A 16,169-nucleotide genomic window follows, 5' to 3' on the forward strand; every position below is an offset into this window, starting at 1 on the left:
CCAATACGCCCAAATATCAAAGAAAAATTAAAAATGCATGTCGTGGAAGAGCTCGGGTCTTAGGAGGTTAATATGAATTAGTAACCATTTAAAAAAAATATTTAACAAAAATTAACTTCACTAATTCACTGTGGCATCACTTGCAAATGTACCATGTTTCCTGGTTGCATGTATCGGCATATTATGACTACGTAGTTCTTAAATTCAGTTTACTGAGAAAGCTCACTCCAAAAGCTGACTCAAGGTGTCCACGGTCACTTACTGTTGAATAGCCTGTGATGACAGGCCGCTGACAAATATAGTAGTAATATTTTGCCTAACAACCTTTTGGGGTTTTTCCATGGAAAATAAAAGGCATCCGCACAATGAGCATGACAGACAGCCCATTTTGGAGCCACGCAAGAGGTGTTTTCAACTTAATCTTAGAAGGAAATACGACTAGAGACTGATTTAGAAGAACACCACAAATGTTCTTGCATAATGCCCAGTGTCATAACTGAACAACTAAAATAGGATATGTATGATTATAACTTCAGGAAGATGAGGTTTCTTTTAAAATTGAAAATCTAAAATATTTTTAGAGAAAAAGTTGATACGAGGCCAAACTACAAGGCCATAACATAAAAATGTTTTTAATAACTACAACAATATTGTGGTTTTATTTTGTTAAATAATTGCCAGTTTAAATAATGAGCTCAGAATGTGTGTAGATCTATGTTATCCCTGCAAAAAGCCTACATAAGTGTATAGAAAGGTTGAGATATCCCTAATATGGCTCTCAGGCACACAGCACTGGCTGTGAGCGCTGAATCACCAACTGTTAAACCCTTCTCTTTGCAAATGGCCACCAATCAGGAAAAATCTGGCTTAAAGCTAGAGTTGAATGGCTTGTGTCCAGACAGTAGCTGACCTGAAGGACTGTACCAAGGACCATTATACATAAGTAATACTCTGAGTGCTAAGCTAGTCCAAAGTTAAAAATATGGAAGTGGCGATGAGCACAAGTCCCTTTAAATCAGGCTGTAACCAGAAATGAGCAGATTTATTTCATGGTGGCAGTATTATGCTTCTGTCAGAGCCCCATGAACTATTACCAGCTTTGTCATGAAAGAAAAATGTAAACATTAAATTATTTTAGCAGGGATACCTCAGTACGAGTTGGGAACAAAACGCCTTTGACAGTAGCTGCCTTGGAAATCTCTCTCATAGCATTCATGCTTCATTTCCAGTTCTCATTACTGAAGATGTCAAACTACTGCGTGAGATGCACAATATGAAAGAAGGCAAATATGACAAAGATAAGTTTGTTTACAGAGCAGTGGAACATGTTGACTGGAGGAATTTTAATGCAGTTAAACAGAATTATTTAAACAAACTGAAGCATAATTGCCTGGCATTGATCAATTCAGCAGTGCAAGAATTTAAACTAAACTCCTTTCTCACCACATCTGAAGGTGGAATTTCATCCATGTAATCCAAGTCGTTTCTTTGATCAGACACAAGCTTGACTTTTTTTGTAAGGACTGATGATTTGTTTGCAAAATACAGTATATGTGATCTCCTTTTAAGTATAATCCAGAAGTGTGTTGATTTAAAACACATCAGTCATTTATTACTGCATGTTGCATGCCTTCTTTTATGTTAAGCAGTAAACGTGATTCAGTGAACTACATGTTTATAGTGATGTGACATTTTTCCACGTTCCTGTATTTACTTAGTGGTTACTGGTTTTTACGGGCATTATGCGCTGCGTGAGTGCATTATTCTAGAGCCAAAAAAGAGGAAACTTTAAGAATCGTGTAAATACAGTCTTATTCTGACTTTAGTGACAATGCTGCATAAACTGACTACATATCTGAGTAAATGCCTTAATCAAATCACACGTTAACACAGAGTTATAACCCAGTGACATTTTTTTGTTGCTTTGTTTCATATTCATGCCATATTTATTATTCACTCATAACCAAATACAGCAATTGCCTTACCTTAACTCCTATTTGCATATAAAATCATGCTTATGAATACTAATTATAAGGTTTTTTTCCCCCAGGTCATAGATAAACATAATGTATATCAATCCAAAGAGACTTTTTGGGGCTTTCTTTTTTCCTTTATTGAAAAACACACAAGATCTACATAAAAACGTGTAATACACGGGAGAACTGAATCATCGTTGCCTAACACGGCAATCATTTCTGAACGGCACAGTGTGCTTGTGAATATAATCAGAATTAGTATGATTAAAGTCTTGGAGCTGCAAGCAGAGCAAAGCACTTCAACTGCATTTGTTGCTGAATGTGCTTCACATGTTCTTATTTGTGTTTCTGTGCGTGAGTGGCAAAACGGACCAAAGCCAAAGTCATGTTTTTTTTGTTTTTTAAAATTATGTTATGATAATACAAACTTTGCAAAGTAACATCAGGCCACATCTGGCTGCATCTGTATATTGAGATAAACTGTGTTACACTTTTTTTTTTTCGTCCTTAGTGTAGCTTTACTTCAAGCAAAAATCGAAATTGCACTCTTTTCTGATTGCTTTAACTTTACAAATTGGTCTAAAATAAAAATAGTGATTATCATTTTGTTTCCATTTTAATGATTAGCACTTACGTTTATGTAGTTGCTGAGCTCTTTATTAACACAAATGAAATGCAAATAACATCCTGCTTCTTTGTGCTCCAGTAACACTGTATGATAGCAATTGTTAAGAACGGGTAAACTAACAGTTAACCTTCAGGCAACAGATATTTACTGTTAGCAAACAATGAAATGAGACTTGATTTTGAAAGCCAGGTACAACTTTAGAGTACAGGTAATGTTCATAAATATAAATTGTGCTTTACTTTAAAGCATGTATGGAGAGGTAGTGGACCTTGGTGCTTCTTTTCTCACAACTTCTTTTCTTCTTTAATTTTTGGGGGCAGCTTTAAGCACCAAAAAACTACTTGTTTAGGTCCAAGAAAGAAAAAAATGAAATAAAATTGTGGCTTAGATGGAGCTCTATCTCACCATCTTTGTCACAAATGTGGCCAAACTAATGACAAACTGCTTTATTACTAATGACTACAAACATTTGTCATCATGTCCTTGTTTGTTAACAGTAAACTACTTACTAAAGCTTAGTTAACCATCAGTTTACCATTTATCCCAGTTTGTTAAGTTATTACTTTGTGTCCCAAAACACATGAAAGGCCTCTCATCGTAATATCCTTTGGTACATATTTATCAAAAGGGCTGAAACAAATGCCATAATTGTCAGCATCTTACTTTCGCAGGGTCTAGCTTATGTCACTCGTTCCTTTTGCATGAGTTCTCACAGTTGATCAATTCAACAGCGGTCTCTGGAATGTGTCATAGCACCTGAAATTCTAACCTGAACAGGTTAACGCGCAAAGCATCCGTCACAAGGTGTGACATCAATCAGTTGATTCAGTCTGTATTAGCCTCCCTCTCTCCAGAAACTAAAAAAATAATAATGAAACATTTCTGCAAAAGACTGGAATGTCTTTCTGAAGAACAAAGTCAAACACTGGGCAAAGGCAACATAATCCGAGAGAGTACATTCCACATGACCTGAGTTATTGTTCTTGGTAGTGTGGGGCAATAAAACGAGGAAACGGAGGAGCCGTGTGCTTTTTGATTGGTCAGTTAATTGCTGATTAAACAGCTGATGTTTGCATTTTAGCTTACCAAGTTTTATTAGGGATCAAACTAGGAATGCAGGTTTCAGTCTCGTCTGGTGAGCCTCTCAGGTGAAGCCTGCACTTAAGTGACTGCTGGTTTCATTTAAGACTGTGTGCTACGAATACATTCAAATAAGTAACAGGAGGGAAAAGGGGCAAAGTATTCTGACATCCGGGTATCTTAAAAATATGAAACATAAATGCACTTTGAAATGTTAGCTTGCTGAACACTGAACAGCTAATAAGCTTGTTAGATAATGTTAATACAATATGTTTTTCTTGACATCGCTGTGTTTTGTGAGACTTTTGGATTTTTTTTTTCCTTTTTTTAAATTTTAAACTGCTGACACTAAGTAACACAGTCATTCCAGCAGTCGTTTCTACTATTGTAGAAAATAAAAAGCAACGCTATTTCTGTTACGGGAAGTGTTATAGTACAGAGGAGGCTAGGCTACGTTAGGGATGGGTGAAGAGAGAGGCTCTGCCCAAGGTTAGCAATAATGCCCGAACCATCAGACTTAACTGACAGCGGGACTAACACTAGAATCAAGTAGAGATTCTTGTGCAGCAGGACGCTGGTACCATTATCCTCCTAAGTATTTCTAGACCTTGAGCACTCCCTGCTGGCTAACATTAGGATTATCGGAGTGCAATTTTTTTTCCTTTTCTTCTGTTAGACCATACCTGACTAGTTGCAATATTTTAGCTGTAGTTGGTTTGGTCGAGGATACCTGAGGACTAGCTGGTAAGGAGTACTTGTGCTGAGCTGTCTTTCCCCACATCTGCGTCGGGGCTCTGACTGACTGTGCTGTTGTCTGAGTTTACACCGCCACTCGAGTCGGTGCTTCTGTCTGTGGAGGACGAAAAGGTAGCTAGTGGTACCGTGGGCATACTCGGGGTGACCTGTGATCCAGAGCTGCTGTTGCCATGGAAACCAGGGTTGATGGACGTGCAAGAAGGAGAGACCGGGGAGAAAAGGGAGGAGCAGAAAAGTTTAACTGGGCAGAAGGCCGAGCCCCTGGGAATGAAGTTCACCTTGTTTTTGTCAGGGCACGAGAACAGAGGGAAGCCCTTTGACTTGCCAGACCTGAAGAGAACAGAAGTGGTACTCAGTTACTTGGCTTGATATCTTTTTATAAAACTGTATCTGATTAACTGCTAGTTACTGATCCTAGACAGCCATGTTGCTCTCATCCCTACCACCCACAATGCAGATAGGCTTGTCTTTCTTGTTTTAATTCAAGAAAGCATAAAAATAATGTAACTAAATTTCAAACAAATACAGTTTAATTGTGTAGCAGTAACTGCCAGATATAAGGCTATGAGGGTATGTCTAAAAACAAACCCAAGAGGAAGACCAATAAATACTCACACCAGCTCATCAAAGACTTTGACCTTCTCGCAGCCTTCTGGAGGTTCCCGTTTGAACATGTAGCTGTTGTTAGGTTTGGGCGACGTGGCAAACTTGGGGAGAGGAGAACTGCACAAATTGTCTGAAAATACAATAAAAAAAATTAAAAAAAAAGAAACCCGTTTTGTGCTTTTTCTTTTTGGAAAATGATAATGAGACAAATGCATGAAATGTACATTATACATGTTGGCTGCAGATTTTGAGGAGCTGCCGGAAAAGGCGCAGTAGTGCGTCCTCAGTACAAAGCATTTGTGGAATCATAGTTTCTTTATTTGTTATTTTTGTGGACACCAAAAGAGGATAAACTTAGTAAGCTTATCATGGAATTCTTTGGAAACAGACTCAGATAAGAAAACAAACAAGACTGATAAAGCACATCTTTCTTTTTCCAATGTTGTTTTCCTGCCTATCAAAAACAAAAAACAAACAACACACAACATACAACAAAACTCTGATTTTTAAATTTTGTTGCCGTCATTAAGAACTAATTTTAGAGGTGTGTAAATGTTTAGTAAGGGCTCCTCCTTAGCAGTATCAAGAAACTTGAACCAGACTTCAAACCTGGTTAAGTGAACTGCGCCCGTTTCACATCTCTGATTTAAAAAAGAAAAGAAAAACACTTCGCATCACATGCATGAAAGGGACGTCACTGGAGGCTTGTTTTGCTGACAGGCTGGTTCACCCACAGTCTCTAAAGGTGAGATACTGCAAGTCCTTCCTGCTGCAGGCAGACTAAGCAATTAACTCTCTGCTCTCAGTACAGTCTCTCAGCAGATTAAACACCAACATTGGTATCGTCACTCTTGTGCTATATTATGTAACACACACACACACACACACACACACACACACCTTCTTCGGCTTATCAAATTTAGGCCTGCCGAGCGCTGGAGCCTATCCCAGCTGTCTAGGCAAAAGGTGCCATAACATGGCCTTCAACCCAGCCCTGCTCCTTTGTATAAGCCCAGCAAAATGACCTGGATCAGGCTAGTCATGTGCATAACGTTGACCAAACTATCAGAAACAGACTCCATGAGGGTGGCATAGAGTCTAGATATCCTTTACTCAGCATATTCATCAGATTTCACACATTTGCCTCAAACCACAAAGGTTTATATAAGCTTTGAATATTGCAAACATGCTACACCTGTTCACTAGTGAAGACACACCTTTGTCAATTTCCTCTGCATAACAGGGGCTCCCATCAGGTGAGTGTAGGTGATCAGAGCTGCAGGGACGGGGCGATGGGCTGGATTCACCACTCGAAGGAGCCTGTGTGTCTGTGTCACGTGTGTCCCCGCTGCTGCTGTAACGATGTGGAGGGAAGGGGGCACGGCGGCCATCTACCACATCCATTGTCTGCGAGGTCAGAATGCATAAGAGGTGGTGAGAAGCCAAGCGGTTACACACATGAATCCTAATATGAAGACAAACTCATAACCTCAATCTTTTCCCCAACACCCTCAAAACCATATGGAAACTGCTGAAGCCACCCAATGCACCCACCTGCTAACTCCCCGAATGAAATAATTCTAGGTGAAAAGTACCAGCTAAAATGCCCTGAATCTAAAACTTAAAAAGGCCTCTGGTGTATTTGTCTGGGTGTTTAAAGGGCAATTGGAGAAGCAAACACCACAGCAGATGGTAGTACTTGACAGCAGATGAACAGTGTGATGTGCAGAGCGTTCTGCTTTGGCACAGCTGATTCAAAGGGGAGACCAGGAAAAAAATGCTCTGTGCTCAGCAGGCTGTAAATCTGTAGTGTGTGTGTGTGTGTGTGTGTGAGACCTAAGAGTAGAGCTTTACAGACCTGCCAAAGTTTACTAGCCTGCACCAGACGAGATTTAAGGCCTCCTTTCCTATGAGCGATTTATTTCAGAGTGAGTGAGAATGTGTGTGTCTGGCTGCATGGTGCTGAAGCGACTTTACAAGCCTGTGCACGTGTAATGAATTTTAAGCATAGCCTAAAAGTTGTTTAAATCACAGGTATACAATAGTTGTGCATACAAATGGTGAAGTCTGCCTTTGCATTTGGTGCATTCCTTACATGGTCAACGTTTATTTATCTGGTTTAAGATTAAATTCTAGAGCTCATCTTTGCAATTATGACTTTTAAAACATGTTAAAATCGTATCTAAATATTGCGTTTACACAGTGACTGCTTGTTATATGTAATCGAGCAGGGTTTGAATGATGCATAAAAAAAATGTATTCTATGCTAATTAATTCATTATAATGTAAACACAAAGGTTATTTTATGTTAAACAGTAACACTGAATATAAACTACATGAACACTGACTCACAATGACCCTTGTAAAAGTGTGATGCAAGTGTGTAGGAGTTGCAGTTGACAGGGCTGGTGTGACGTAGAGTCTCAGCACAGCTTATGTTTGATCATGAGCTGTTAAAACATCTCATGATCAACATCTCACAATTACTGTACATGCTGGTAAAGTCACCTGCACTCACTGATTAAAAGACATCTTCATTACTGTAGGACAAACAAACAGGTTTCAGTTGTAAGCTGTTTCTGTGATGATAAAGATAAGTTCTTCATACCACAACAGTATTTACTTTGAAAAGCGCTATACAAATACAGGCCATTTACTTGGCATGTTCATGGTGATTAATTTACTTGTGTCTTAAACTGGAGACAGAGAGACAACCTCCAAACAATCTGAGAACTCTCTAAAACAGATAAAAATGAGCTCAATTAAATGCTGTACATAAAAATATTGCATGTGTATTAAGAGTCATGTGAATCTGTTAATCACTTTTGCATCCTTAATGTCTCTGAAATATAGGGCACTAGACAACATACACATCTGCTGTCAGATTGAGTTATGGAGTCTGAATTTAATTTTTTAATAATTGAGCTGTTTTAATAAAAACTATGCTGTGCTTTTTATTATTTTCATGTAAAATGACGCCACAGAAGTTAACTTCGAGGTGACAGCTGATGTCAAATCTCTAATACAGTTTAGCTGACTTTTTTACACGACTACAAATCTCACCGAATGTGTATCAGAAGCAGAGCGAGTAGTTGGCATGGGCCTTTTATTGTGAAAATTAACTAGATTCCTGTCCCCTCCAAATCGTCTGTGTGCAGCTTGATGCAGCTTCCATAAAAACTAAATCTAGCACTATATTATCTCTGTGGAGCAAAGGAACACTTCTGGGACATTTCTAAAATACTATGGTGCGTCTGATGAAACTGCAAGCATTGCCCTGTGAGGGTGCAATAAGTGCCAGCACCCACATCAGAGCTGGAATCCAAAGCAGCCACACCAAGTGTATTTCCAGGGTTACCCACATAAACTTCGCTTTAGATATAATAAAGGCCACCGCAGTACACGAGTGCAATCGTCTCACTGGTAAACAATGCCATCATTTTGAAAGTTCATTTGCAATTGAACCACTAGACCCAACCCTTCCTGTCTTGTGTCTCCCCATCGGCAGGTAGACCAGGCTGTGGTGATATGATGACTATCAATATCAATAAACTGACTTTCTAGAAAGGTTGGATGGACTCCAGCTTTACCTTCCTGTTCTGCAGCTGTAAGCAGTACTCCTTGTTCTGCTCTTTGGCTAATTCATGTGCCACTACTTGGAGGCTGTAGAGCAGCGGTCCCCAACCTTTTTTGCGCCACGGACCAGTTTAATGTCTGACAATATTTTCACGGACCAGCTGTGTCGCAAATAAATACAACAAAATAAAACTGGACAAAATTGCGGTATTTTGTAAATATTATTATTATTATTATTATTATTATTATTATTATTATTATTATTATTATTACAATAATAATAAACACAAATTAACAGTGTAATTGTGTAACTTTATTAGCAGCGTCCTCCTGAAATGCACCAACAACATCGAGAGTAACATCCTCCTCTCTGCCCCTTATTGCTCTCTGGGCGCTATGGTAACGCGTAAATATTTCTTTCAAAATAAGACAAATACAACACAGGAAAAGACCCAGGGAAACCAAGTTAACAATAAAAACCCTGAAAACCATAAATTTCACACCCGAGCCTCAACTCTTGCAGCCCGGTACCGGTCCGTGGCCTGGGGGTTGGGGACCACTGCTGTAGAGCAAAACAAGGACTACAGTCAGCAGCTGCGTTCCAGTATGGTTAGGTTACAGCCTATGCGTGGGATGATGGAAAGGCAGGAGATTAGACTTTGTAAGTCACAAAGTTTACAATTTAAATATGTGCAAAGAAGCACCTTATAAACAGCCCAGCCCACTTTTTAGCCCACTGGAATGCTTCATTTTAAAGTCTGTATGGCATTAATCTGACATTTTATCCAGCTGGTGAATGATAAGATTTCACAGCATCTGCAGGTATGCAGTTCAACAAGCGCTCCAAATCATGTTGAAACATAGCTTGACCCATCACAGGTATGGGCACACACCCTACCTGTATCCCCTGCTCCAAGTCCTCTCTGATAAACACATTTTCTAGCTCATGGTTGATGCCCTCCACACTGCTCGGCACTCTGCATATGAGGGATTTTATCACAGGCATCGTGGTCGAAGTTGAAGTTGCCTTATACTGAAATGAGGGGAAAGGAAAAAAAAGACAAAAAGGAGAAAACATGAACATTATGTACATGTCAAAAAAAAGAAGAAAAAAAGAGCTTTGTATACTAAAACACTTCACTTGTCACATATCAAACTAAATTTGTCTTGGCATTGTGGGTGCAGACATTCAGTTTGTAGTTTACATTTAAGCATATCATGGTTTATGGAAATGTTCCTACAGCAGTTGCAGTGCTGAGCATCTGTTAATGAATGAACTGCAGCCAGTAGAGAAAGGGACATGCCCAGACACAGTTCTCCTCTGCTGTCTCCCTTTTACTTTTGATACAACTGGTCACAGAGGAGATTTATTAACTAGTAGTGATGGGATTTCCGGCTCTTTTTAGAGAACCGGCTCTTTCGGCTCGGCCCACTAAAAAGAGCCGGCTCTTTCGGCTCCGAACCGACTCTTCAGGTTGTTTTGCTGCTTTAATTAATTTATTATTAACAACAATATGAAATTATGCACAAAAGGAATTACTAATGTAAAAAAAAAAAGAAAAAAAAAGTGGTTTTATTTATATATAAATATATACGGTGGCTCCTAGAGACAAAGCACGTACAAACTCCAAAACACATTTCTAGCATTAACTGAACTTCCAAAACAGAGCTACCTAGATCACTTAAATTACACAATTGAAAGCATATGTGTATTGTTTGTGTATTTATACACAAGTACTCATATATATTCAAATTATTTAAAAAAAAGTTAATTTTTTAATGTTAATTTGGTGTGTGTTATTACCACACACCAAATCCAGTCGTTGGTACTTGCTGGCTTGTGTACCGACTAGGTAACAAAAACTCAATACTGCGCCTAGCATCCTGGAGCACTTCTGTTGTCTTTTGTACGTGCTTTGTCTCTTGGTGCCACCGTAAATATACTTTTATTTATTCACTCAACATAAAATGTAATAAATAAATCATAATACAAAAACAAACTAGTCACAGTTCAACTTTTAACTATTTAAATTTTCAGCTTTTTCCTTTTACAAATTTAAAATGAAACAACACAAAACGCTGCAAACCACAACACAATTAAATATAAATTAAAATATGAAAACAAAAAGAAAATGCACATTCTCTGTCATATGGGCCTGCATGAATAAACTTTCTGAATACTTTATCATCTGCAACTGAAAATAGTTTTGGATGATTACTATACCTTTCTAATGTGACTTGTTGTCCCTGGCTCTCTCTCTCTCTCTCCCTCCTGCTATGCTCCTGTGCTACTGTGGGTGCAACTACCGCCCCTCCCCCCTCTTCCCAGCACAAAGCACAAGGCTCGCGTGCAAGTCAAGTGGAAAAAAAGTGCGAGAGAGAGAGAGGGTGAGAAAGAAAAAATAAAATCCACAGCTCGCGATAAGGAGCCGGCTCGCGTCGTTCACGTAAAAGATCTGGCTCTAAGAGCCATTTCGTTCATGACCGACACATCACCAATAACTAGGCGTCCTCAGTAAGAGTCAGAGCAACATTGATCATAAAGGTATCATTAAGATGAAACATTGCCTTCACAAAGTCTAAATCTTTCTCAAATCATTTTAATCAATACCTACTCCCTAAAACAGCTCGCCTGGACCCAAAATTGTAACTTCATAATGGTCATTTTATACATTACTTTAAGTTGACATACAACCAAGTTAATCATTTAATCCTGTTAACCGACTAATGTAGAAAACAACCTTGCTCTTTTTCCTATCTTTGACAGTTGAAATTCAGGTTGGTCTGCCTTATTTGTGTGGGTTTTTTTCCCCTCAGCTGCTAAGCTGCCTTATCATATCGCTGCTGTCAGCCTAAAATCCTGCATCACATGTGTGGGGTTAGTTAATGTTTTCACCTGAAAGCAACAACCCACATAGTCAAAGCACGAGTACTGACAAGCGTAGCTCACCTGTGGCTGGCATGCAGTGCCATGCTGCGCCTGTTGTGGGAGCTGCAGAGAGCTCTGCTCCCTGTCTTTGCTCTGCCGGTTGACCTGTTTGCCACGCTGCAGCTGTAGCCTCAGTTTAGCAATCTGCTGGAGGGGGGAAGAAAAAAAAAAAAAAAAAAAAAAAAAAAAGCACAAGCACTTCAGTGAACGACTGCTCACAATGGGAGCCGTGAAGGCATGCGAACATATGAGTTAACCATTCCCATGAGTGAACTGAATGAGGTCAGGAGGTGAAAAGCACATTTCCTCTGATGTACTTCACTGTCAGCAGAGAGATAATACTGTGATTAATTTAAGTTATTCCGCAACTGTGAGAACACAATCTTTGCCAAAATACAGGAAAACCATCTTTGACTCCAACTGATTTCAAGATGCCTGGGAGGAGTTATATTCACTGAAATATGTGCAGTGTACGGCCATAACAAGTAGAGATATCAGTGATTAGGTGACTACTCAAAGGTTTCTTCTAACACAGGCTTTATACATTTCTCAGTAAGACGAATTCAAAACAAAGGGTGTAGACACTAAAGTCACGGGACTGTGGTATAGTTCTTTTTTTGCTAATATTAGAGTTTTAATTTTGGTGTTTACACTTACATGATTGTGTTTACACTTCAAGATCATAAAAGTGGTACAGTTTGTGAAGATTACCTTGCTTACTTTTGATTTGTCTGTGACAATCTCAAAAACTATTTAAAAAAAAAAAACCAAAAAATAAAAAAACCTTGATCTTCAATCCCAAAGGGAACCATTCATGGTCCTAACTTTTGGGCTGGGCTCCAAAAAACTCAGATGCTATACAGCCTGAACTGCTGATACTACCACTGCTAACATTAGCCACACTCAGCAAACTGATCTGGCATTGTGTGTGCGCAACGTTACACCACAACACTTTAACAATACCATTTAGTTGTCAAAGAACGTGATTAACAGTTTAAATGTCTCTTCAATATACAGAAAATATTTGAACGGTGGTTTTAAAACTGCTCTTTAACAGACAGACAATATCTGCACAGACATTGTTTACTCTTGTCTATTAAAGCGTGCTTAATTTTACTATTTTCTAACTTGAGTGGATTTAGTCTGACGTTATTCCTGCCAGCCAAGTCAGTCTTCATGAGTTGTACGGTTGCAGATCAGTATACTGCATAACACCAGGCTTGCAAGTCTGATAATGAGACAAATTTAGTCAATGGGTGTTTCTACATCTGGTCCAGCATCAGCCTAAAAATAGGATACCCATTGTGAGATGCAGTTGTGCTATGCAGACAAAGGTGTGGTCTTCAGTGCTGATCTTGTCATCCTGGCAACACAGTCAACAAAGAAACTTGCTCTTCTCATAGATGTCCTCCCACATATGTAATCGCAGAGGTTAGAGCACTGGAAAGCAGTTCACTACATTCACTTAGTGACTGTAGCACATGATAATGACAAGTCCAGACGATCCTGATGTAATCTCAGTGGATGTGAAAGAGGGTTTTCCTGGCTGTGCTATCCCATTGACTGTACAGGCCAAGGCAAAGGGATTGTTTGCAAAAAGACAAGCACTAAACTTATCTTGTGGCTCTGGCTTCACTCTGAAGAAACAACAAAATCTGCAAAGATGGATCAGATTACAGAATTTGCCATCAGATAGAAATGCTGTAAGCTCATAGCAGAGAAAAGATTTTTTATCAAACTCTTGTGGCACTTATGAAAGTTTCTTTATCCCTTTTATTTTATACCTGTTAACAGTGCAACACGAATACCAGTTGTTGACAGTAAATAACTGTCAAATTAGAAGTGTGAACATTCAGACTTCTGAAATAAACCACAGTCTTGTTCTTGTTAGATCACATGCTATGAAGAAAAAAGTAAAGCCTGTTATTTAATAGGACATCTCAGTGCTGACCAATGAAGCACAGTAGTAGTGTGGTGTGGAATTACAAAACACATGTCTGAGCTTTATGAAAGTTGGAATGACACCAACCTCATCCTTTCAAACTGTGGACAACTTCTTCGGTCAACACATCTGTGTGCCATTAATATTTTGGAACTACTTTTGGACTGGAAACAGAAACTATGAGTGTCCATTATGCTCATATTTTCTGTTATGCTCAACAGAAAATATGTTCTGCTCAATATAACATCTTCAGTGCCTCAGTTACCCCGACTTAAGTTGTACATACCCAAAATGAAACTATATGGGTGTTTCACCCTTGAGAGGAGCTCCTGCACCATCTCTCAAAAACAAGAGGCCATAATGAGATGCAAAGGACACAGCTGAGTGAGGAACAGGGGGAGAAAGAGGATAAATTTAGACTGTGGTCTGAAGAGCTGGAGACCTTATAATGCCGTGTGGTCGCTTGGTTGGCCACCATGCCTGGCAGACAGAAAGGAGTGGAAACCAACCTTAAGGAGGATAATATTTAGTCTGACCACAGACCCTGACAAATAAAACACTTGAAAATGATATGAGCCTCAAAAACGACAAAAACATTCTTTCCTCTTGCTGAGTTAATGTATTCAGCTAGCCTGGGTGGATAGGACATTTTCTGTGGTATGAATTAAGGTTAAAATGGACCCATTACGCTCATTTCCAGCTTTATATTCTTATTTTTGGACTCTAGTGTAGCTTTGCGTGACTCACATTTTAAGCTAGTGGTCATTTATCTTATACTAGGTCTTGGTGCAGCCCCTGGGATGATCCACTATCCGAAACAAACAATTTAAAGTTTCCTACACCCTCCTTTTAACAAAAATCTTCTGATTGGTTGTCCTTTGCAAACACAATCTGAACAATCTGACAGTAAGAAAGAAAAACACGACAGGCAAAACTACCTCTTTGAGATGGTCTGCGCTACCCCAGGAGGCTGACCGCTGGTGAGGACTTCCCTGATCTGCTCCATCATCGATCCAGAGACCCGGAGTCTGAAACACAGATATATACATGCTGACACAAACTCAAACGTTGCATAACTCATCATTTCCCCAAAAAATAAATACATTTGCTAGTGATATGCATTTCAAATGTACCGTGACCTCCTGATAGCATGTCTTATATTACACAGGCACGGAAAGTCCAATGTTGTGTGCAGCTGTACTGCAAAAGAGCATGGGTATGTGCAGAGGGTATCCATCCATACGAGAAAGTTTTATTTAAGACAAAAATGTGCTTCTTCTCAATAATCTCAATTATCTAATTTGAAACACCTTCGACACAGGTTTGATGTGTAAGCATTTCCAGGCACTGGCTTTAACTACAAGATTGTTGACCTTAACACAAATATAAACAGATTCTTTTTTTTTTCCATTTATCCAATTCCAGGTCATGGAACATCTGGCATAGGCTCCAGACCTCGCAAGACCCTGAATAGGAGAATAGGAAGATGCAGGTTTAAAGCCAAATGGATTGAGCAGAGGCTAAAGAGTGGGCTGGCTAGCAAGGCAAGGCCTTGATCTTAAATTAACATCTTCAGGGTTTCAAACAATGTACTATAACTGTTTAAGTACTGAATATTGTTGTATTTGTATGCATCAAATAAATTCTTGATATAACGACCTGCAGACCATCTGATTATGTGTCAGTGAGCGAAATATGCAGCTGAATGGTGAGATTAACCAAACAATAGAATGTTATTTATATTACTTAAATGTACATTAAACTGCTACAAATGATATATGTGCACAAAGACATCCACATATACAGAATAAATACTTTCACCAAACTGTACACACACACACACACACACACACACACACACACACACACACCTCAAATGCTCATGCAGGAGAGGTAAGGAAATACAAGCTCACACGAAGAGCTCTCTTAAAACCTCACCAAGCACAATGATTAGGTAATAAATCCCCTCATTGTGAAGTCAGTCAGGATATTCGCAACAACAAAATAAATAAATAACTTTAAAAAAAGTCAAATGTTTAGATAAGCAGTTGAGAAAGATGCTTGCTAAAAGCAGTAATGATTGCCGTGTGTTTAAAATTAAAGTTGAAAATCTGGAATCAATGAAAGTCAGCAAAACAGTCATGAGATATCATCCCTGAGGAAACTGTTACATTCAAAAGGCAAAACTAAAGCCATTGCATGTTTGACTGCTTCCATTACTACGCCGACTTAAGGTAAATACTCTAAACCAGTGGCAGGGGACAAAATTCACTTTATTACTTGCAGACTACAGGAACACAGAATACAAGATGCTTAATTCTAGTCCAAAAACCAGAAACCTACCAAAGAAAACGTTGTCAGCAACAAAAGCATTTTCACGGTTTCCACGTCCGCACATTTAGTCGTGAAAACGTTTCTTGGCTCATGTAAAATACAGATTTGCTACAGCTGTGCTCTACAATGCCCAGCCTATACCAGATCAATGAGTCTACAGAGAAGTTTTGTATCATCAGTAAACTTTTTTTTTTTTTCGTAAACGTATACAAAACATTCCCTACAGGAGAGCACACAAGCATTTCTGTGTCATTGCACAAGTCTTTCAGATATGTTTAGCGGAAACAAGAAAACAGTTAAGTTATGCAAATTAATGCAAAAACAGAAACAGACTGAGGATGT

General features: G+C 38.9%; 1 protein-coding gene across 2 annotated transcripts in view; it reads right to left on the reverse strand.

Annotated features, from left to right (window-relative positions):
- Window positions 1-108: 108 nt before the first annotated feature.
- Window positions 109-16,169, reverse strand: part of glcci1b (glucocorticoid induced 1b) — a 30,393-nt gene continuing 14,332 nt past the window's right edge. Inside the window, exons 4-9 of one of the 2 annotated variants that reach the window (XM_005751481.1) lie at window positions 14,432-14,521; window positions 11,573-11,695; window positions 9,521-9,655; window positions 6,264-6,453; window positions 5,056-5,176; window positions 109-4,770 (exon numbers count right to left, since the gene is read on the reverse strand). In XM_005751481.1, coding sequence (XP_005751538.1) covers window positions 4,422-4,770; window positions 5,056-5,176; window positions 6,264-6,453; window positions 9,521-9,655; window positions 11,573-11,695; window positions 14,432-14,521 — 1,008 coding nt within the window. In that variant the 3' untranslated portion in view covers window positions 109-4,421. Of the gene's footprint in view, window positions 4,771-5,055; window positions 5,177-6,263; window positions 6,454-9,520; window positions 9,656-11,572; window positions 11,699-14,431; window positions 14,522-16,169 lie in introns of both variants that reach the window. The other variant, XM_005751480.1, reaches the window with a different exon arrangement.

Source organism: Pundamilia nyererei, unplaced genomic scaffold (assembly GCF_000239375.1).
Source record: "Pundamilia nyererei isolate P.nyererei 1_Seehausen unplaced genomic scaffold, PunNye1.0 scaffold00313, whole genome shotgun sequence".
In the NCBI taxonomy this organism is placed as follows: Eukaryota; Metazoa; Chordata; class Actinopteri; order Cichliformes; family Cichlidae; genus Pundamilia; species Pundamilia nyererei.